Source organism: Bufo bufo, chromosome 6 (assembly GCF_905171765.1).
Source record: "Bufo bufo chromosome 6, aBufBuf1.1, whole genome shotgun sequence".
NCBI classification, from domain to species: domain Eukaryota; kingdom Metazoa; phylum Chordata; class Amphibia; order Anura; family Bufonidae; genus Bufo; species Bufo bufo.
In genome coordinates, this window is record NC_053394.1 from 62,402,605 (window position 1) to 62,427,489 (window position 24,885).

Sequence of the window (24,885 nt, forward strand, 5' to 3'; positions counted from 1 at the left end):
CCGTAGACATTAGATAAAAGTCTGATGATGATTTTGCTTCAATTTTTACAAAGGATTTTTTTTAATGCCCATTAGTGATTTTTAACCTCTGTCCTTGCTGGTCAATAAAAGGTACCTTTGCTAGCTTTGTGGTTGGCCAATAATCTTTGGTGTAGGACACAGTGGACTGACAGATGATACAGTCTGGTGTATGCTGAACATTAGCTCTATAACTGTTCTTCCATAGACCAGCTTGTCTATGAACTACCCCACTGTTCTCTAATGTCTGTGGCCAGCTATTCGGAAGAGAAGGAAAACCATGGGAATGATGATGCATGCCAATTACTGTGCCTTGATTTTGCTGGAAATGCACTGATTTTAGATGGAAATAAAAGTTATGAAGGCACCTGTAGACTCTAGGTGCAGCGCTATTTGTAATATTTACTGTAGATAACTGCTCCACATCATTGTGGATAGTGTCCATATCACATGGGTGAATTTTTCTTGGGGTTTTCCATTAATTTCAAGTTATCCTCTATCCAAGTGAAGTCACCTGGGGTCCTACCCCGCAGAGCTCCCTCTAAAAATGAATGCTTGTCATGCATGTGCTCTACTGCTCCATTCATCTCCATGGGGCTGCCAGAATTAGAGGAGAACATCGCTCAGCTATTTCTGGCAAATCCCATACAGATGAATGGAGCTCCAGTGCACATGCACGACCTGCTGCTCCATTCATTTCCTGGGGCCCAGCAGGGTACTGGGCCCCATTTTTGTGATCGATAGGGGTCTCAGTAGTATGACTCCCACCAATATAACAGTTATCCCCTATACTGAGGATAAAAAATAACTTGAAATTACCATAATACCCCAAAAAATATGGTCCTGTTGTCCATGATGTGATTTATACTATTTACAACCAGACTGATAAGGCGGATGCATGCTGCATGCTGGACTGAAGTGAATATGACTGTTACATGCAGCACTGTAAATAATAAATGTATTCCATAGCAGTGTGAGTCCTTATATCTCTGGTTATGCATGGAGAACCCAATGAAGAGAAGGGAAGGTCCTCTTATCACCGGTTTCAATAATGGAAGACTGGTGGATTAGACGACAGAAGAGGAGAAGCAATAAAGCTGAGCTGCAATAGTAGTCACCGTCCATGGACAAGGCTTCCCCTTGGATGGGAGAAAATTGGTAAAGCTCCCAATCCAATGTACGTGCCAAACATATCTTTTCACCTATCCAAGTCCAAATGAGTGTCCTTTCCGCTTCCGTCGGGCGAACTGGTATACCTTTTTTATTTGGCAGTATGAAATATCGTAGCGGACTATGCGATTCCATGTGTCATCCGTATCCCATTTGCCCTGACCGGCCGGAAAAGGGATTTCCAGAGCATTTCTTTCCAGTGGTCAGAGAAAACCACTGACCGACTATGGATGCCACACGTCCACAGTCAGTGGAAAAACTAGGATGTGTGTGACCAAGCAGATTAAAATCAATGGTTACGCGTGCTGTCCGTGGAGCACATGTCTGCGATTTACTGTAGTGTGACAGAGACTTGTGAAGGTAATTTACGGAATACAGGTTGTTTTGTTAAGAGGTGGACTCTCTTACATTAGGGTCTTTATTCATTATCTTAAGAAGACCCTTCCCCCCCCCAGGATAGAAGGTTTAATCCCCATCCATTTGAAAGGGACTGCTTCTCCCTGGGATCCAGCCTCACAGCACATTGAAAGGGGATTTAAAAGTTGCCGTTTGAAATGATGTACTATAATCCTAATGACTTTACATCTAATTACCCGTTCACATAACCTAGTGAAACAAAAGCCAAAAGTAGTAACCAAGGGGGTAAAGGGCAATGTGACATCCAGTCTACTGAAGCGGTCACACCGCTGTATAATAGGGTTACATGAAGTTATAAGGCCAGGTGTCCGATTTTACAATGTTTTTCCGATCTGTAACAATAAAAATACACATAAAGTCATATTTCATCACTGGGTCCAAAGTTTTCATGTATTGGAGAGCGGCTATCTTGTGACTTTTGTAAGTTGTGAGTTGCCCGATTAGTTGTATTTAGCCAGGCACAGAAATTCCCATTCCTTGGTGCTCACTGACGTATGGTTATCGAGACAAATATGGCAGAACTTACACTGGAGTATCATTTGCTTTACAGTAAGTACAACTCCAATTCCCAAAAAGTTGGGGGACTGTTAAAAATGTGGATCAAAACAGAAGGCAATGATTTGCAATCAACGTTTGTCAAAAAAGTTGGGCTAGGGCCATCCCCTCTTCTTTTAACAACGGTCTGTAAAGATTTGAAAAGTTAGGAGACCAACTGTTGGAGTTTTGGGAAAAGAATGTTGTCCCATTCTTGTCTTATGTAGGATTCTAGCTGCTCCACAGCTACCAAATGTTTTCTGTGGGTGAAAGGTATGGACTGCAGGCCGGCGAGTCCAGCGCCCGGACTCTTCTTCTGCAAATCCGTACTCTTGTGCTGGATGCAGTGGGCGGCTTAGCATTGTGTTGCTGAAATATGCAAAGTTTCACATCTCCGGCATTGTGATTCGGAAGCCAGTTCCGGCAGAGGATGCCGGGAATCGGCCGGACACAAGCCGCAGCATGCTTTGCCGAAACAGCCTGCTAGAATTCAAACGGCAGATGTGAAACGAGCCTTAGGCATGATACTGACTCTTCTTAAAGATACCAGCTGTGTCTGGAGATTTACTAGCAATGCTCCATGGGAAAAAATAGGTAAAGGGGCATCTCCCAGACAAAGAAAACCATCTCGCTAGCGCCACCTTTCAGACGTGGCTCCCTATGAGTCAAAGTCCGACTTTTTAACAAGCCTTGGGACATGACAAGGAAAAATAGCCAAACCAAGTATTCATCCGCAGACAGCTGTTTCGGGGTGCTTGCCCCTCATCATTACAGTAGGAACATGTAACAGTGAGCAGATTATGTCCCTGGCGGGCTGACCGCACGTCTTAAAGGTCTTTAATACCATCCGCTTCCTGGATAACCCATGTCTCAGTATCATTGTGGGTCCATGTATGGTTCATGGATCTGTAAAATGACCCTGTCATTTAGTGACCTCTGGAAATGGGATCGTCTTTCCCATATGATTGTCTTTAAATACGGCACATACAGATGTGGGGCTCATGCTGTGCTTTGGGCTGGTGTTAGTACCATTTTTTCAAAACACTTTATTAGCTTATTATTATTTTTTACATCTGGGAAGATTGAAATAAAAAATGTAGCAAATTCCAAACACAAATTGTGCAGAATCTGATGGCGGTCTGCGGACTTAGGGCTCATGCACACGAACGTGTGCACCCCGTGCTGTGATCCGCAATGCACTGGCACCAGCCGTGTGGCCACTGTTTGCAGGTGTGGACCCATTCACTAGAATCCGCAAGATTCAGTCCACACCGGTGCGGAGGCACGGACCGAAATCCCATTGAAGTGCTCCGTAGTGCACCGCTCCATATCTTGCGGATTGCAGACCCATTCAAGCGAATGGGTCCGCGTCCCTGATATGGAGCGCACGCGGTTGATGCCCGTATATTGTGGACACATTTGCAGGCCGCAATACGGCCATGGGCCGCACACGTCAGGTGAATGAGCCATTAGGCTATGTTCACATCTTCATTGGAGCCTCTGTTACACAGTTCCTCAAAAATAGTGGAGAGAAAAAGTCCTGCACACAGGACTTTTCTCTCCGCTAAATTTTTTTTCTCCCAAACGGAAACTGAATGGATCCTATTATAGTCAATGAGATCTGTTAATATCTGTTTGTGTCAGTTATGTGCGGAACTTCCGTTAATAATAGCGCTGATGTGAACGCAGCCTTAGCCAATAGCTGCAGAGTATTTACTGACATCAGAGAAAGAAGGAGGCGCAAAAAGGAATTTTTGGTAGTAGAAATTGTCTGTATACCCCAGATGTACAGGAATTGCCGCTATAGCGCATTGCAGCTTCTGTTGAGACTGTGAACTAATAGGGCGCTTGTAGATTAATGATGTTGCGGTGACCTGCAATTTTACAGCCACTTGGGAGGATGCCATGTCACCATAGAGCCCTCCACTGGTAACACCCCCACCCCCCCACCAAAAAAAAAATATATATATATATATTTAACCCCTCAATGACCAGACACGGGAGTCCACCCCTCCATACACCTCTATGGGACTGCTGGAAATAGCAGAGCCATCGCTTGGCAATTTTTGGAACTCCCAAAGAAGTGAATAGAGGGTTGGCTGCACTTGCACAGTGCACCCTTGTTCACTTTGGGTGCCCCCTTCTAGAGATAGGTGAAGGTCCCAGAGGCGGGATTTTTTTTTTTAGGCTAGTGGTACTTGTCTAGAATATTTTGGTGGTAATTATCATCATTTCACAGCTCACAGTAAATCCTGGTAACGAGTTCTGATCAGTATATTGAGCCATAGACCGGTTATAATCGTTATCATTCATTATGGTTTTCCACTTTGTCCGTAAAAAATGTTGTTTATGATTTTGGGATAAAGTGTCCAGAAAAAAAGACAAATTCTGGTTGGCAACCCTGATTGTGATAAATGAGCCCCCATGTGCCCACCCACTAGCCTTTTTCTCCGCTATAGAGAAAACGCCTGAAAAACTCTAATATCTACAGCCAGAAAGACCAAAATTGCCGCCTAATGAACAAAAAAAAAAAAAAAACATTTGCGTGCCTGCGCTTCATTCTTCCCATAGACCTTCAGCTCACATTTGAATGCACCAAAAAAAAATATGCTGGAGCTAAAAATGCCAATAAAAATGCAAAAGTGCAGAAAAACGGCATGAAAAAAACCTGTGTGTGAACATCCCCTAAACCTGTGCAGCACCCACTGACACAGGGCATAACACAGGGTGTCCCTGTCACCTGCACAGACCCCTCATCTGTCCTGTAGGGGGCGCACTCCCCGGTGGCTGGCAGCCTGACCCCTGTGTGAACCAGGAGCCTGTGCCCTGCCGACCCTGTCTGTGGGGTGAGGCTTTGTGCTCCTCCAGTAGGCGTCAATGACTAACTTTAATTAGCTACTGGGGGCTCCTGTGTCTATTTTCCATTAACCCCTGGCGAGCTAGCCGCTCTTGCAGAGCATCTGGGCAGCAGTGTGATGACAGGTAGCCAGGGGTGAGATGCTCTGCAGGATTTAACCCTTTCCCCGGCCCTCCTTCCTCCCGGTGCCAGGCTGACAGGGGCACTAATTGCTTCTCCGCCGTTCACATTCGCTCCGCCGCAGCCAAGTGGAAACACAAAGTTACAGCAATTAATTCTCTTTCTTTCCTATGAAGCCATGAAAAGGCGCTAATTTCTCGCCCCCTTCCCGAGCCCCCGGTGGCGGGCGGGCGCTGCGGTGCCGCCTGTGGGGCGCGGGCTGCGGGATAATAAGGCTTTCCTGCGCTAATTACCGCCGCTCGTTATTTGAGGAGCAGTGAACTTGGCGCGGGCGGCGCAGGGTTCACCCAGGTGTCACGGTCCGCGCTGGGCAGGTCAGCGGCGGGTCAGCGCCTGGGAATGGGAGAGCAGCCCGGGGTCACGTGTCAGGGAGAGCTGCCCATACACGGCGGGACAATGTGCTCCGGTCGCTTCAGGAGCCTCCCGCCAAAATAAAAGAGAGCTGTGCTTGGCAAAAGGTGCCCCTCTGGTGAAGATCACCAGAAAATGTGTGCTATTTGTATTCCTGTCAGGCTGCTATTTCCAAGTTGCCATGCGGATATGAGGCGCGACTTTCAGATTGCGACACGTGACATGCCACAGCAGACCTAAGGGTACGGCTACACGGCGACAGAGGTCACGGCCAGATTGGCAGGGGCGTCGCCGTATAGAGGTGATCCCATAGGAATGAATGAGGTCGCAGTGTGCTAGGACAAAAAATCAGGCTCACACGTGTGCCGCGACGCCTGAATCACTAAAAAATCCAGCTCACACGTGTGCCGTGACGCCTGAATCACTAAAAAATCCAGCTCACACGTGTGCCGCGACGCCTGAATCACAAATAAATCCAGCTCACACGTGTACCGCGACGCCTGAATCACTAAAAAATCCAGCTCACACGTGTGCCGTGACGCCTGAATCACTAAAAAATCCAGCTCACACGTGTGCCGCGACGCCTGAATCACTAAAAAATCCAGCTCACACGTGTGCCGCGACGCCTGAATCACTAAAAAATCCTGCTCACACGTGTGCCGTGACGCCTGAATCACTAAAAAATCCAGCTCACACGTGTGCCGCGACACCTGAATCACTAAAAAATCCAGCTCACACGTGTGCCGTGACGCCTGAATCACTAAAAAATCCAGCTCACACGTGTACCGCGACGCCTGAATCACTAAAAAATCCAGCTCACACGTGTGCCGCGACGCCTGAATCACAAAAAAAATCCAGCTCACACGTGTGCCGCGACACCTGAATCACTAAAAAATCCAGCTCACACGTGTGCCGCGACGCCTGAATCACAAATAAATCCAGCTCACACGTGTGCCGCGACGCCTGAATCGCCAAAAAATCCAGCTCACGTGTGCCGCGACGCCTGAATCACAAATAAATCCAGCTCACACGTGTACCGCGACGCCTGAATCACAAAAAAATCCAGCTCACACGTGTGCCGCGACGCCTGAATCACAAATAAATCCAGCTCACACGTGTGCCGCGACGCCTGAATCGCCAAAAAATCCACCTCACACGTGTGCCGCGACGCCTGAATCACTTAAAAATCCAGCTTACACGTGTGCCGCGACGCCTGAATCACAAAAAATCCAGCTCACACGTGTGCCGCGACGCCTGAATCACAAAAAATCCAGCTCACACGTGTGCCGCGACGGCAACCCCTGAATTGTAAAAAAAATCCAGCTCGCGTGTGTGCCGTGACCCCAGAGCTGAATTATTTGCAATTCAGGGGTCACCGTGGCGGCACACATATGACTCCATTCATTTCTATGGGATCGCCGCAATACTGCGATAAAAATATACGTACGACAACAAGTTGCAGACAAGTCGGACATTTTCTGAGGTTTGCTGCCACGTGACACGTGTCGCCATGTGGCCCCGGCCTGAGTGCTGTGATTTGGCTGTAAAAAAACACAGGAGACAGAAATGTCGCTGTGCGACTTAGTAAAGTTGCGTCCCTTACCGTGCTTTCAATGTGGTTTTATATTGGTAGGTACTTACCTGACACTGTAGGTCAGCAGTGTAGTGGAGATACTGTATGTTCAGCATAAGTGGCTGATGGACATCAACGTTGCTGCTTATCTCTAAATCAATCCAAACACTGAACAGGAGGAACCATTTTGTAAGACTCTTGTTTCCCCCCCAAGAAGGATGTTTCCGCCCCCCAGGTTCCCGTCTACGCGGTGGGATCGGTAGGTTTCTGTATGATGCACAATTGGGAGACATTTCTTAGAAACGGGGGAATTCGTCATTTAAATGAGTCAAAATGATGGTGCAGCAATCTGTGCCCAACCTTTCTGTAATCGTCCTGGCATCATTCCTATGGCATGCCTGACTCAGATTTTTCTGTGTTATTGTCTTTACAATGAAGACGCGGCGGTACGTGGGTGAAGAGCAATTATACCTTCAGCGTCTCCTCGATGCCCGGGTCAGACATCGCCTGGGAGGAAAAATTCTGCGCCTAATTTTGAACTGAAGATAACTGGGGCATGGTTATAAATGGCCGCCACTTACTTCCCCTGCTATAAGGCAGGACGCCCCCTGATCTGGGTAGAAGACCCACCCAGGGAGAATTTTGAGAGAGATACAGTCCTGATCAAAAGTTTAAGACCACTTGAAAAATGGCAAAAAATCTTATTTTACATTGTTGGATCTTAACAAGGTTCCAAGTAGAGCTTCAACATGCAACAAGAAGAAATGAGTGAGACAAAACATTTTTTGAGCATTCAATTAATTGAAAATAACGATTAAACTGAAACAGACAGTTTTTTAGCTGATCACAATTTTAGGACCACAAATCTGTGCAAAGATGTGGATTCATTGTCATTTTCTGTCAGGTAGTCACACGTTGTGATGGCAAAGGCAAAAAAACCTCTCCCTTTTTGAACGTGGTCGGGTTGTTGAACTGCATAAGCAGGGTCTCTCACAGCGCGCCATCGCTGCTGAGGTGGGACGCAGTAAGACAGTCATTTGGAATTTCTTAAATGATCCTGAGGGTTATGGAACAAAAAAGTAAAGTGGAAGACCCCAAAAAATTTTCATCAGCACTGAGCCGGAGGATCCAATTGGCTGTCCGTCAAGGCACTGGACGATCCTCGACCCAAATTAAGGCCCTTACTGGTGCTGACTGCAGCCCCATAACCATCAGATGGCATCTGAGACTGAAGGGCTTCAAAAACAAAAAACGTCTTCAAAGACCTTGTCTCCTTGAACGCCACAGAACTGCTCGTTTGGACTTTGCAAGAGAGCACCAAACATGGGACATTCAAAGGTGGAAGAAAGTTTTATTCTCTGATGAGAAAAAATTTAACCTTGATGGTCCTGATGGTTTCCAACGTTACTGGCATGACAAGCAGATCCCACCTGAGATGTTTTCTACGCGCCACAGTGGAGGGGGCGCCATAATGGTCTGGGGTGCTTTTTCCTTCAGTGGAACAATGGAGCTTCAGGAAGTGCAGGGGCGTCAAACGGCCGCTGGCTATGTCCAGATGTTGCAGGGAGCATTCCTCATGACTAAGGGCCCTCGTCTGTGTGGTAACGACTGGGTTTTTCAATAGGACAACGCTACAGTACACAATGCCCCCAGGACAAGGGACTTCTTCCAGGAGAATAACATCACTCTTTTGGCCCATCCTGCGTGTTTCCCTGATCTAAATCCAATTGAGAACCTTTGCGGGATGGATGGCAAGGGAAGTTTACAAAAATGGACAACAGTTCCAGACAGTAGGTGGCCTTCGGGCGGCCGTCTTCACCACTTGGAGAAATGTTCCCACTTACCTCATGGAAACGCTTGCATCAAGCATGCCGAAACGAATTTTAGAAGTGATAAACAATAACGGCGGAGCTACTCATTACTGAGTTTATGTTTGGAAGTAAGATTTCTGTTTTGGGGGGTTTAGGTTTTTTTTGGAGGTGTGGTCTTAAACTTTTGATCAGCTGAATAACAGCCTGTTTCAGTTTATTCGTTGTTTTCATTAAATTGAATGCTCAAAAAATGTTTTGTCTCACTCCCATTTCTTTTTGTTGCATGTTGAAGCTCTACTTGGAACCTTGTTAAGATCCAGCCATGCTAAATATGATTTTTTGCCATTTTTCAAGTGGTCTTAAACTTTTGATCAGGACTGTACTTTGCCAAGAAGCAGATTTCAGGACCATGGAAAGGTCTCCCGTGCCAGGTTTCTACATGGGTGCTGAATACATCAGCGCTGAAATATGTTTCTAGTGGAATTCTAAGAGTATATCAGCTCGTCTCTTGACACCCACATATTTCCAGGGCACCCATTCCATGCTGAAGTGTTGATTGAGGTGACAAGATGCCTTTGGCTTGCACTGTGACCCATTTCCTTTCCCGTTCTCTGCATAGTTCCCCTCAACCAGTCTGTCTTCAGGTTTTCTAAAATCGATCAAAAATCTCAGAACCATGAATATTTATCGGAGGAAGTTTCTTCACACAACCGTATGAATGGGTCCGCATCCCTCCCACAATTTTGCGGACCCATTTATTTCAATGGGGCTGCAAAAGATGTGGACAGCACACCGTGCTCTGTCCGCATCCGTAATTCCATTCCGTGGCCCTGTAAAAAAAATAGAGCATGTTGCGGACAACAATTGGCATTTCTATCATAGTGGCGGCCATGCGTGGACCACAAAACGCTACAGTTGTCTGAATGAGCTGTAAGGGTACGACCAGACGGCATGATCGTGATGCGGTTAGGAAATGCATAATCATGCGTTAAGAGTGCGTTTTTGGTCCGCTGCTGTTTGAACTGTGAATTTTCCACACCTGTGGTAAAGCAAATACCACAAGCGGCTACTCATGTAGGACATGTCTTATGTGTGGTCAGTCAGGTGCAGTCATCACAATTTTGAATCTGCCAGGATCTTGAAAACCTACTTCACATTGACTTCTATTGGAAAATGAGATGCTGCGGTTCCTAACCACATCACGACCGTGCCGTGTGGTCGTACCCTAAGGGTATGGTTGCACAGTCAGGATCTGAGGAGGATCTAGGTGTGGATTTCACCTATAAATCATTTCACATCCAATTCAGACAAGGTGAGTATTTTTTACCCCATTCACATATCTTGCTCAGATCAAAAAAATATCCACTGGAGGCTTTACTCTAGTGGTCTCTGCACAAAAAGATCCTCGCGTGATCCGCTGACACATCCATGGCAGAAATCCAAGTGTCAGCCTTGGATTTCTGCTGTGGATCCTCTCGTAAATAGGATATGTTCACACTGCCGTCATTTCAGGTGGATTCCAGCGGAATACACTCTCCATTGTGTGCGATGAAAATCCGCATTGCCATGGGGTGTGAATGGGTGTAAACCGCATGTGGCGGGCCGGCAGCAGGATGAGACCTGAGGATCCTGCCAATACGTGTCGGATTTTTCAGATGCAGATTTCCACCATATACACATACCGTAAGGCCTCATGCACATTGCCGTTGCTCGGCCGTTCCGTGCATTGGGGACCGCAAATTGCGGTCCCCAATGCATGAGCAACATCCGTGCGGCTGCCGCAGAGGGATCGGGACCCATTCAACTTGAATGGATCCGTGATCCGTCCGCACCACAAAAAAATAGAACAAGTTAAAAAATGTTTGCAGTGTGGAGGCACGGATAGAAACCCCACGGGAGTTGGGTTCCGTGCCTCTGTTCCGCACCTGACCTTCTGGATTCAAGTGAATGGTTCCATGTGCCTGAGGCCCCATTTACATGGCTGCATTTTTTGGGGATAGGATGCTCCATTCATTTCGATGAGTCTGCAAAAATGGTATGTCCGTTCCATAGCCCCGCAAAAAAAGATAGAACATGTCCTATTCTTATCTGTTTTGCGGATAAGGATAGGCATTGTTAGAATGGATCCACAAAAAAACTGATGCAACACAGATGTCACACGGACGCCATCCATATTTTTTGAGGATCCGCGTTTTGCAGACTACAAAATACATACGGCAAGAGAGGAGCAGATTTTTTTTTTTACTTTTTGCATAGACTCCTATACTTTTATTTTTGTTCATATCTGCACCTCTCCGTCCAGCAGTATATCACGCTGACCTTTTAAGACCTGAGAACTGTTCACCTCTCGGGGCTCGTCCTGGCAGGCCCATTTATAGCAGTGAGTAAAGCATTCTCACGTGATGTTCCAGACGGAGCTGAGAAGCGGCGCTCGGGGTTGTGCAGCAATGAGATCATTACATCCAATGCTGCACGCCTCAGCTAAACGATGTCACAGCAGTTACATAACCCTCCAGACGGATGGTGTCGGCCATTATCCTATGGACTGAGTCATCTCCAAAGGAAAAGGGAAGCTGGATGAAATGGTGAACCTGATTTATGCCCAGTGATGCAAAACATACAAACCTAATGCAGCAATCATAGAAAGCCAATATTTTAGTTTATTTTATTTTTTATTATAAAATACCTAATTGACCAAGGACAGTAATTGCTCCATTTTGCTCCATCAGGTCATGGCATGAATGCCCCTGATTTCACCCATTGTAGTGAAACCTGTGGCATCCTCTGCGTGGAGCATTGCTGATGCAGAGTAAATCTGCCACATGTGAACATGTATTTTTGTTATTTTTTATCCATATTTTTTGCGGTCCTGTACTGGTGCGGCTCTGTGTGGTCATCTATGCAGGCAGGTATCTGTCACCATCACTATAAATGAGGTTTAATGATAGCCTCTATTCTGCTCGGCTCCTTCCACCCTCCCCTTTGAGGGCAGCATTCTGGTAGCCGCCTCCATGGCAAAGCTGTGACGTATTCGGAGATAGAGCTATCCACATCCCGAATTCAGGATTTAGGGTGCTAGGATTAAAAAGGGATACAGTAAATGGGGCAGTGGCAATTTGTAAACCTACAAAGCTTCCATTTTTAAAGTGGTGACGGGTCCCCTAAAGGGGCTATCCGAGATGCGCCGCCATCCTGTGCAGCCACCACTGCCATACATCGGGCACCTGATATCAACCTGGGATTACAACCTGCAGCACAAATTCTGATTCTGTTGCCAAAGCACTTGCAAAAGATTCAGACTCACGCATGTGCTGCAGGTACTAACCCCAGAATATCCCAATATACGGCACATGATCCCAGGAATGGAGGCAGCATGGGATGGCGACACGTCTCCAATAACCCCTTTAGGGTCCATTCACACGTCCGTTGTGTATTGCAATACACCGGGCCGGCACCCCTATAGAAATGCCTATTCGTGTCCACTATTGCAGATAAGAATAGGACATGTTCGGAAGATCGGGGACGCGCACCGGAAATGCGGATGCCGACAGCATACTGTGTTCTGTCCGCATCTCTTCCGGCCCCATTGAAAATGAATGGGTCCGGATCCGTTCCGCAACATTGCGGAACGGATCCGGACCCATTCTACGGACGTGTGAATAGACCCTAAAGCTGGTTATATACGACCTTTATATCAACCAAACCTACCAGGACCAGCTGAGTATCTAATGTATATAGCCGCCCCCCCCCTTCCCCGACTCTCCCCCACTGGCAGATGACGGGGAGAGAAGGATCAGGCTGTTGGAGATTTCAACATGCCTGATCCTTTTGTTCTTGGGAGATAAGCTGCTGCCACAGGTGCCTGGCATCGAATTACTCTTCTTTCCCTATTGAGGACACATGCATATATCCCGAGGATGGGTCATCAATATGTAAATCTTGGAGAACCCCTATATTTTTGTTCTCTCAGGAGATAAGCTGCTGCTGGGGGTGTCTGGAAGCGGGTTTCTCCTCTCTGTCTATTGAAAACACATGCATGCTCGGTCACAGGGACTGTATATGTCAGGTATCCTCAAACTGCGGCCCTCCAGCTGTTGAAAAACTACAATTCCCACAATGCCCTGCTGTAGGCTGATACCTGTAGGCTGTTCGGGCATGCTGGGAGTTGTAGTTTTGCAACAGCTGGAGGGCCGCAGTTTGAGGATGCCTGGTATATGTGTATGGGGGAGTTGGGAGAGCCAAACCAATGTTCAAGGTGTATGGTCACCTTAAGCTGTTGGGCCCCATAGCAGCTGCCATGGCTGTTACCCTGGTAGATACACCCATGACCTCAATGATTCATATTTGTATTCTGCAATAAATGTTTTATATTTAGAGATAAGGGAAGTATTGAAAAATTCGATTTGGCTGCTTCGCCGACTTTTACAAAAAAATACGCTTTGTGAATTACTTCATCACGAAGCGCATTTCTTTGTAAGTAGTGTGTGCAATGACAGGCAGCGGCGATTGCACCGCCCCCCGTCAATATACCCCTCATCGTTGATCACGGCGTCTGACATTGATAATACAGTGTAAAATAAAAATCCTAAATTCATACTTACCCTCATCCATTTGATCGCGAACAGCCGTCCGCCGTCATCTTGATTGTAGATCCAGAGTGAAATCTCGAGCCGCCCGTGATGACATCATCATCACGTCGGCTGGCATAGTGACGTCATACGTCACCGTGCACAAGATTGTGCGTGTGATCTTCAATGAAGATGGCGGCGGCCGGCTCTTCAAACTCAAACGGATGAGATAAGCATGATTTTTCTTTTTTTTTTTTACCACCATTCAGGGAAAATCGATTCACTACCTTCAGGAAATTCAGCTTCGTGGCGAATAGAATTTTCCCTGAAATTCGAATCGAATTCCACTTCGTGGAGTTGGATATCCCCCACCCTAATTATATTTTCATGTAATGATTTTCCCTTCTTCTTCTTCTTCGTGTCTACATTGACTCCCTGCCTCTGACAACCTTCATTCAGCCTCTTCCCAGGAAACCGCCAACCAAACAGATTGTCAGTGAACCCATTGAATGGGAGAACAGTAACTAAACCCTGACTTGTATGGAAAGAGCAGAGAAGTTTGTTTTGCCAAAACATGACCTCTGCGGGTAATGCAAGGCACAGCGTCCAGCAGCATTATCCCTCCAGTGAATTTTAATTGCACATTCACAGTCGCCCTGGATTCATTGTTCTGGGTGTTTTCACCTTCATGTATGGAAATGACAATAATCCCACCAGGAGTCAGGTGTGAGGGGTGCATTACCACAACAATGCCCAGCGTAGCACACCCAGGTACGGTAACACAGGTCGGTATGGCTTCATTCATTAGGACACAGCAGAAGGTCTGAATTCCAAATTACCGCCACTGAGATACACATGGCTTAGTTAGGCCTCTTGCACACGACCGTATGACTTTTTCAGTATTTTGGAACAGCTGGCCCCTGATAGAACAGTACTATTCTTGGCCATTATGCGGACAATAATAGGACATGTTCTATCTTTGAACCGAACGGAAATACAGAAACAGAAGGTATACGGAGTACCTTCCATTTTTTTGCAGATCAATTGAAATGAATGGTTCTGTATACGGAATGCAAAAAACAGAACGTAAACTGAAAAAAAAAAGTTTGCAAGAGGCCTTAGGCTCCATTCACACGTCCGTGGTGTGTTGCGGACCCGCAAATTGTGGATCCGCAACACACCCGCCCGGCACCCCTATAGAAATGCCTATTCTTGTCCGCAAATGCGGATGCGGACAGCACACTGTGTGCTGTCCGCATCCATTCCGTCCCCATAGAAAATGAATGGGAAAATGCAAAATTGCGGAACGGATGCAGACCCATTTGCAGACGTGTGAATGGAGCCTTATTCTTACACCCTGCAGGGAGAGCAGCATGGAGCTGGATTCCTAAGCTCAGTCCTATTACAGGGGTCATTTTAGGGTAATAAAATTCCCATCAATAAAGGTGATCTCTCTCGTGACAGTAGGATGTATGGCGTCCATATGAACCCGGTCCGATGATATTAGTAGAGATTGCACCCCAGGGTCTTTCGTGAGCACCCCATGAGAAGGCTGCAGATGTGACATGGACTATTGATCCCGTTTACATGAAAGATGAGGCCTGTTATAGAGAGGAGAATGATAACATGTATGATGGGTCATGACACATATGCGTATGATGGGTGATGACACGTATGTGTATGACAGGTAATAACATATGGGTATGAAGGGTGATAACATGTATGTGTATGATGGGTGACAGATAATGACAGGTATGTGTATGACGGGTGATGACACGTGTATGACAGGTGATAACATGTATGTGTATGATGGGTGATAACACGTATGTGTATTATGGGTGATGACATGTATGTGTGTGATGGGTGATGACATGTATGTGTATGATGGGTGATGACATGTATGTGAATGATGGGTGATTACACGTATGTGTATGACAGGTAATAACATATGGGTATGACGGGTGATGACATGTATGTGTATGATGGGTGATGACACGTATGTGAATGATGGGTGATGACATGTATGTGTACGATGAGTGAAGACACGTAAGTGCATAACGGGTGATGACATGTATGTGTATGATGGGTGATGACATGTATGTGTATGATGGGTGATGACACGTATGTGTATGACAGGTAATAACATATGGGTATGACGGGTGATGACATGTATGTGTATGATGGGTGATGACACGTATGTGAATGATGGATGATGACACGTATGTGTATGACGGGTGATGACATGTATGATGGGTGATGACACGTATGTGTATGACAGGTAATAACATATGGGTATGACGGGTGATAACATTTATGTGTATGACGGGTGATAACATTTATGTGTATGACGGGTGATGACGCGTATGTGTATGACGGGTCATAAAACGTATGTTTATGACAGATAATGACAGGTATGTGTATGATGGGTGATGACACGTGTATGACAGCTGATAACATCTATGTGTATGACAGGTGATAACACGTATGTGTACGATGAGTGAAGACACGTAAGTGCATAACGGATGATGACACAAATGTGCATGACGGGTGATGACATGTATGTGTATGATGGGTGATAACATGTATGTGTATGATGGGTGATAACATGTATGTGTATGATGGGTGATAACATGTATGTGTATGACGGGTGATGAAATTCTTTCACAGCACAGGAATCTGACTGCACTGGTTCTCCTCTCCCTACACTGCAGTAGTATGTACATACTCTATACATGAGGCAATAATGTGACATTCCTAAGAAGTAGGTATTTACAGCCTTACCCATGACTACGACTTTGCACCTTCTGCAAGACTACAACACCCAGCATGGCCTAATAGCCAAATTTACAGTCCATTTATGCCTATTTGACCAATGTATGACTTTCTAAGTCTCAGCATACCCTGTGTTCTTTTCAAACTTAATACTCCAAGCTTGTACGGGATTGGAAAAAAATCATGTCTGCTATCTTGAAACAGCGCCACGCCTATCCACAGGTTGTGAGTAGTATTGCAGCTCAGTCCCATTCACTTCAGTGGAGTCCAACTGCAAGACTTAACCTATATTTTTTTTCATTTTGTAACAGTCTGCTTTCCTTAGACCTACTCTTAAGAGGGTACTGCTAAGACGTGTAGTTCTCAAAAACTAAAGATAGTTAGTCTTATGCATATGTGAGTTTCATTTATACTATGCAGCCTGTTTTACAGAGTGAATAGGTAATAGGGAGGGGGGGGGGGATCATTTACTAACATCCCTATGCCAGTTTTTGGTGTAAAAAAAAAGTCCAAGACCCCTTCTCGCAGTCCAAGACCCCTTTTTGTCACACAGGCATTTTTACGCCTTCCTCGCCACTTGGGAGTGGTGACGGCCCGAACATTTTCCCCTGCAAATTTACTAACATTTTTGCTTGGAGAGTAGCACTTTTTCACTCCAGGAGCACGGACTGTCGAAGATGCACCTAATTTGATGAAGAGCATGCCTCGTCATAAATAAGGTGCACCCTCCGGCAGTGCAGAGGGGAATCAAAGACTGAGTCTTTGTAAATGACCCCCATTATCTCATTGCTGGACCTTGTAGTTCTACCCGCTGCCTTCAGTAATGGGGTATAACAGGCCTGGCAATGACTTTGAGTGACATTCTGACCGCAGATTGCACGTGATGGATGCTGGGAATTATGGGTGATGAGGATATAATGCCTTGCAGGATGATTTCCAGGGGCAATGCACTTTCCTCTCTGCTTCTACCATCATCTGATGTCCCCATAGGACATAGCATTACAGTGAGGATGTGATCTATTTGTGGGAGGCAATAGCCGGGTGTTTACCTATTAATATAACCTTGCTTTCCCTGCTGACCTGAGTTTGAACCAGCGATTAGCCCTGCATCATAAGTTTAAGAACTTGCTCCTCTTCCTTGCTTATTCCTCTCAGGACCCTGAACGTAAATACAATCTGAGAATCGGGGTGAACCGCAGGCCAGGCTAATGGTATAACATAGGAGGAATGTCTCTGGCTGTACACGGTGTTTGATGTTCCACATCTAAGCACCTCATTATGCTCCATAAGCTCCTGCAATCAGCCGAAATCCTGCCCCGGTCCTAGGACTGTCAATCAATATCTCCATAGAACTTTATCGTTATTGTTATGGTCTATTCCTGAAATAATATTCATCAAATAAAGAGGATACTAAATACTCTGACAGCGGCGATGCCTTATACTGGTGGCACCATGAAAAGTTCAGCCAAGATATTTGGACTTGGGGGGGGGTCAAGCCCTGGTCTTAATCTGGCCAGAGATGGGAAGATTTGCGCTCGCTCCGAGCAGGACGATAGCCGGCAATACGTGAAAAAAGGCTTGCCACGATAGCAACAGTGTCTGTAGAACTTCAGAAGGTACTGCGACTGGAATACAGAACGTGACCACATTACGGCCATCTGGAACCAGCTGTAAACGGCAGAAAATCGCATGTATCAAATTGCATTACTACAATTATTGAATATGATTTTGCAGCACAGGATATCGCATGTGATAAGCGGTCCTGCCTCTAGCTTTTCATAACCGACCCAGTAATTGTTTTGAATTCACCTTTAAATAGCCTGACCCAATGCAGAATATGTACCAAAACCCCGAGCCGTCACATCATTAAAGGGGTTGTCTGGGCTTTTTCAATTGATGACCTATCCTCAGGATTTTCACGCAGCCCCATTCACTTCTATGGGGCCAGCGTTGCGGGAAAATCGCAGAATATAGAAGATGCTGCGATTTTCACGCAACGCACAAGTGATGCGTGAAAACCAACGCACATGTACACAGCACCATTGAAATGAATGGGTCCGGATTCCGTGCGAGCGCAATGCGTTCGCATCACGCATTGCACCCGGGCGGAACACTCGCTCGTGTGAAAGGGGCCTGAGGGTCCTTTTACATGGCCAGTTTCAGTCCCAAACGACTGCTCATTGACAATATACAAAATGGTGTGCAATTTTACACAGCCTGATTGACACTAAATAGGGAGCGAAGGATCAATACTACGATCATTTGCCCTTCATTCAGCTTGCATATTGTCATATTTACATGGCGCCATGAAAATTGAGGGGTCCGTGTACAAAGGCCCTAAGTGGTTGGATCCTACAAATTTTTATACCCGCATACCAGTAGGTGCCTTATTACACGATCTGTGAGGAGCTGAATGACATTGACCAACTCTAAAGTCATCGCTTTGTGTAAAAAGCACGTAAATGACCCAATGAGAAATGACTAAATGATCCTCGTTCGCACAATTGATTATCTGAGTGATTATGGAGGGTCATTGTCCTGCTCATTAGGGGTAAACAGAGCTTGTAACAAATGGACTTGTGGCAAACTGGCAATCACTTATTGGCAATCGCTTTAGGTTATTGTCCTAACCTCAGCCATCCCAGGTCTATCCAGGGAAGAGCACTCTGTGTCTTTGCCCTGCCTTGACCCCCATCGCTCTCTTTATATTGTGATCAGCGATCTTGGCTGCTGTGCCTGAAGATCGCAGTGTAGCACTGCTAGCATAGAAATGAATGGGATCATGCTGCGACTTACACATTTGCAGTGTCCCCAGAATCGAAAAAAAATCTGCCGCGTTGGATTTTTTGCAATTCTGTGGTGCCAGCATAGAAATGAATGGGGTCACAGCGCAACTTGCACATTTGACAGAACCGTGACCCCAGAATTGCAAAAAATCCAGCACTGCTATTTTTTTGTGATTCTGAGGTGCTGGAGTCGCGGCAAACATGCAAAAGTCTCTTTGCGACCCCATTCATTTCTGTGCTAGTGCTGCTACACTGCGATTCTCGGGCACGACAGCAAAGATTGCGGTGTATCCAGACCGTTAGGGTTAATGCACATGAATGTAAGGGTTCCGTGCTGGGTCCACAATATATGGGCACTGGCTGATGCGGACCCATTGACTCGAATAGGTCCACGATCCGCAAGATACAGCTAAAGATAGGACATATTCTATCTTTTGCAAAGCGGAGGCAAAGATAACCCTAACCCTACAAAGGGCTTCCATGGGCTTTCGGGTCCCAGCCACCACACCGCAAAAGACAGGTCCTATCTTTGGCTGTATCCTGCGGATTGTGGACCCATTTTGAGCCAATGGGTCCGCATCCGCAAAACAGAGTGCACACGGCCGGTGCCCATGTATTGTGGACCGCTGTTTGCGGTCTGCAGCACGGGCAAGGAGCCCTTCTGTCCTTGTGCATGAGCCCTAAACTTCAGTCTAGGATGCACTGGAAAAAGTAAATAGCACACACCCTTCTATTAAATGGACCATTGACTTGCATAGCTGTAAGGGACTGGACATTGTGCTGGGGAAATTAACACCTTTTCAAAGCAAAAGCTGCTGATTGTGTGAAGCTAGGGAGGTGGGAAAAGGATCCAAATGGTTAAAGATTTTGGGCAGCCTTGTCCCTGGGGGAGGAGTCCTGCACTGATGCTACAATCTGCAATTAAAGATGAACTTTGTGTGAACTAATTTATCTGAGCAAGGTAAGAAAAAAAAAAAAGGGGGCAGACCTGGAGCTGCTATATAAGGGCGACACTGGGGGCTGAGAGCAGTATGTCACTTAGTCACTACCATGGAGCTATACACCCTAGTCATCAGTGCCCTGTGCACCCTGGTGCTGCCAGTCCTGCTGCTGCTCACTGCAGTCAAGCTGTGGGAGCTGTACTGTTACAGCTGCAGAGACTCTGGCTGCCAGTACCCGCTGCCCCCTGGCACTATGGGGCTGCCTTTCTTTGGAGAAACCTTACAGATGGTGCTACAGGTAAGTGCTTGCAGACTTCTAGGGGATTGCCTGGCGGTGTGCACCTGCATCAGGACAGGCTGCTCAGCTGCAGATGCCTTTAGTGCATTAACTCTTTGCATAACTAAACGTGCTTTGTTTGTTTTATTTATTTCAGAGACGTAAATTCCTGCAACTGAAGCGCAGAAAGTACGGACACATCTACAAGACTCATCTGTTTGGAACCCCGACCGTGCGCGTCATGGGAGCTGAAAACGTGCGGCAGATCCTCCTGGGGGAGCACAAGCTGGTGTCCGTGCACTGGCCGGAATCAGTCCGTACCATCCTGGGGGCCGACTGCCTCTCCAATCTGCATGACAGCCAGCACAAGCACATGAAGAAGGTGAGCGGATGGGGAGGGATGTGTTTGTTTGTGTGATTCCAGATGGGTTCTTCTGGGCTGAAGCCGTGTGGTTATGTCATATGTGGGGGAGCAGCGCCATCCATCGTCCACTTTGGGAGTTTCAAGTTTACCTGTTGCTCTTGGGTCAACATGTTAATGGTGAAGGAGATTTGTCTGGGATGTGAGGGGGTCATTAATTAAGTCTTAGAGCTGCTCTCTGGGTGGTTCTGATTAATCCATTTAGTGCATTAGGCTTGGTGCAGGGAGGGGGCACTAATCCCTTCACCACTATGCAGCTTCCAGGGGGGGGGGGTCACTTCTTTTACTAACAAGGAATACTTAGATATGCAGCAACCTTTTAACCTCTTATTAATGAAATCCCTTTTAAAACCTATTGTCATATGATCCTCTGGAAGAAAAGCAATGTGGGGGGTTTTGGTAGTCACAGATCCTTCTCTCGTCTTAGGTCATTGTACAAGCCTTCTCCAGAAAAGCCCTGGAGAACTATGTACCCGTCATGGAGGAGGAGATGCGCCATGCCATTAATGAGTGGACGCAGAGCGATTCCTGCGTGCTGGTGTACCCCGCCGTCAAGCGCCTCATGTTCCGTATAGCCATGAGGCTTCTTCTGGGCTTCGAACCTGAGCAAATGGACCCAGCACACGAACAACCGCTGGTGGAAGCCTTCGAGGAAATGATAAGGAACCTCTTCTCTCTTCCCATTGATGTCCCGTTTAGTGGCCTCTACAAGGTAAGTGCTACAGCTACAACTTTTCCAATAGGAGGTTTGGATCTATGGATCTCATGATTTTAATGTCATGTTAATTCTTTGCCATGTTTAGGGTCTTCGGGCAAGAAATATAATTCATGCTAAAATTGAAGATAACATCAAGGAAAAGTTAAAGAAGGACCCAGAGGCGTCTTCTAAAGACGCTTTACAGTTGCTGATTGACCATAGCCGGAAGACTGGAGAACCTGTGAACTTGCAGGTAGGTACAGTTCCCAAGCCATTTTGCATACTGCTGCATTGTAGGCTTTTAGTATAAGGTTTGACCTGACAAAACTTTACCTATTTTCTTTTTTTTTCTTCAGGCATTGAAAGAATCTGCAACTGAACTTCTGTTTGGTGGCCATGGGACCACAGCTAGTGCTGCCACATCTCTCATAACGTTTCTTGGCCTTCACAAGGAGGTTGTGCAGAAAGTCCGTCAAGAGCTTGACTCTAAGGTAAGATTTTCTTGACCTTGCTTTCCTGCCTTAATGACGCTGGTAGCAGAATAGTTCTCAATTGCCCACTGTCTCCCTAAACCATTTTGACAATAGTATCTAGTTTTACAAAAACTGTTTGAAATCACTGGACTTAAGATCGAATTTAGATGGTTTGATCGAGTTTCCTTCTCATCAGTGGAGGTGAGGAGCTGTGTTTACATGCAACAATCCCCCTTCACTGTATGATGACAGGGGATGACTTCTTCTATCACTTGTCCTGGTTCACACAGCACAATCTGCTGCCAAGAAACAATGATTGTAGTGTCCACATAAAACATGAATTGACCTGAAGAACAAGTATCTTGCTTGTTCACCAGGTAATCTGCAGCACCTTTATGCAGGTACATTATTGGGACAAGTGTTCATATTAACGTTCACGATCTGACGGTCGGGCAATGTAAACCCACATTAGTCTAGTTTCTTAACAGTTTTCCCCTTTTATTTTAGGGTCTCTTATCTAGTAATCCTGAAGAAAAGAGAACTGTGACCCTGGATGTATTGCAACAACTTAAATACACAAGCTGTGTCCTAAAGGAGACCCTTCGCCTCAGCCCACCAGTTCCTGGAGGATTCCGAGTTGCCTTGAAGACTTTTGTCTTAAATGTAAGTCTATATCCATATAAATGTGAATTGGGGGTTGTGCAAATGTTGTCTTTAACGTTCAGACATGTAAAGTGTTTAGACACTTTCCCTTTTAAACTGTTTGGATCTCGCTTTCTAGACGTTCTATAGTGGGGTCTATGGAGGCTTATAGAAATTGGGCAATGAACGCTTAAAAGGGTAACGCCAAGCCCATGGCCTGCCTGTCAGATAGCCGACTTGAAATAAGCAACTTGGCTAGGAAGTGCAAAATGCTGGATACAACCTTCCTATGAATTGAGAGGGCATGTGTCTCCTGCCCGCATACTTGTTTCTTTTGACAGACCTACAAAGGGAACCTGAATTTATTTGAGGTCTAGTATTTACTACAGCTATTGAGGGAGGTGGCTGTTGGCTTTATTTTATTGTATGCTCTTCTGAATGTAGAGGCTGCAGAACTCTTTGATCTAACCCTGGTAAGTTCACAAGGTCCTTTACAGCAGTGAACTGAACATCTGACAACTTGCAGGCAATTTCATGCTTGTCAGTTGGCTCATGGTGACCCTAATTGCAGACCTTTTACTGTTTTATAGCATCCTGTAAGACTGGCCAGTGCTGCATGTCACACCTACGTAGTGTTATTACCTGCGTTACCTTGCTTTGGTATTTATGTATCTCTTTCTTTTTCTCAAGGGTTATCAGATTCCAAAGGGCTGGAATGTCATATACAGCATTGCTGACACTCATGATGTGGCAGAGATTTTCCCCAACAAAGAAGAGTTCAACCCTGACCGTTTCTTAACTCCGTTCCCTGAAGACTCCTCCAGATTCAATTTCATTCCATTTGGAGGAGGTGTGAGGAGCTGCGTGGGCAAAGAATTTGCCAAGATCCTCCTGAAAATTTTTATCGTTGAGCTGTGTCGCACCTGTGATTGGGAACTTCTAAATGGAGCACCGACCATGAAGACTGGTCCCATTGTCTATCCAGAGGACAATCTTCCCACGCAATTCAAACCCTTTAAAAGCACAATATAAGGGATGACTCATTCTTGTAAAGGCACAAAATTATATATGGCATCTTTATGTATATAGCAGCTTTTATAAATTCACTTATTTTATATTTAATTTGTACAGCCCTATAGTTATTTATATCATGTCCTAAAAACTTCTGAGCACTCATATCATGGGCCGATACCCACTTTATGTACATAGAGATTGTATTAAAAGCCCTCTTGCATTTATCATTATGCAATCTTGTATCTTTGTAAATTTTTGTAAATATATGAATTCCATGTGTTACAATAAAGCCTTGATCTCCATGAAAACGTGCATGTATGATACCCTTACCACTTCAATAGCCATCTGAGGGGCCCCACCTTCATCCAATGGACCCTTCAGCTCTAAACACCTTGGAGTAAATTCTCATAGTGTAATTGACTGTTACAGATATGAGCAAATCGATTCTTAAGAATCTAAATTTGACACAAATTTTGGAGAACTCTGATTTGGGAGAATCAATATCTTCATTTTGATTTGAATCTCTGGCTGCATTCACACTGAATGCACTGGGGGGTGAATCAGTTTTTTATGGCTACTTTTCAACTACTTGTGCATGCATTTTATCTGCTTTTTAATTGCTGTTTTACATCTGTTTTTAATGGCCATCAATATATCTGTTTTTAATCCAAATACCTGTAGTACCCGAATCAAAATTCTTTGACTCAAGATACACTAGCTTATCCTTCCATAGAAAAAAGACCAAGCTTTTCGAGAAACCTCCACTCATTTTAGGTCAAATAACATTGAATATACCCACACAACAGTGGTGGCAAAAGACCCCTGTATTTATTTAACTTGCTTATATAGTACCGAGATATTCTGCTGTGCTTTATAGACATTATGACTGCCCCAGTAGGGATCACAAGCAAAGTTCCCTATCAGTGTGTCTGGAGTATGGGAAGGAAACCAGAGTACATGGAGGACAAACCATGCAGAACATACACACTCCATGCAGATGTACTCCTTGGTCAGATTTGAACCTAGGACCCCACCGCTCTAAGACACCAGTGCAGACCCCTAAGCTACCACGCTGGCCAGCTGATATGGAAAAATAAGAGGTATTAAAAAAAATGTACAAATCCATTATATCCAAACTAAACGGTGATCAAATATTTATATTTACTCATAATCCCAAAATGAATTAACCGAAATAATTCCGGCGAGAAAAATGACTTATCTGCATCAACAAGGCCTAAGCCTGACATGACTGATAAAATGGCCTTGTCCTGACCTGCTGAACCTTTGTTAACCTTCGGGAAAGCTTAGCCCTGTCACTCCTATCTCTATGAGCACATCTCCGCAGAGAAGGCTAGACATTAACCTCACTAGTTAAACTTGCTC

The 24,885-nt window shown here is 45.6% G+C and overlaps 1 protein-coding gene across 1 annotated transcript; it reads left to right on the forward strand.

Annotated features, from left to right (window-relative positions):
- Window positions 1-20,087: 20,087 nt before the first annotated feature.
- LOC121004375 (cytochrome P450 26A1) lies at window positions 20,088-23,580 on the forward strand. Its single transcript, XM_040436559.1, has 7 exons — window positions 20,088-20,276; window positions 20,413-20,637; window positions 21,104-21,388; window positions 21,480-21,626; window positions 21,730-21,864; window positions 22,354-22,509; window positions 23,179-23,580. The coding sequence occupies exons 1-7, from the start codon at window positions 20,088-20,090 to the stop codon at window positions 23,518-23,520; spliced, it is 1,479 nt and encodes a 492-aa protein (XP_040292493.1). The 3' UTR covers window positions 23,521-23,580.
- The last annotated feature ends 1,305 nt before the right edge of the window (window positions 23,581-24,885 follow it).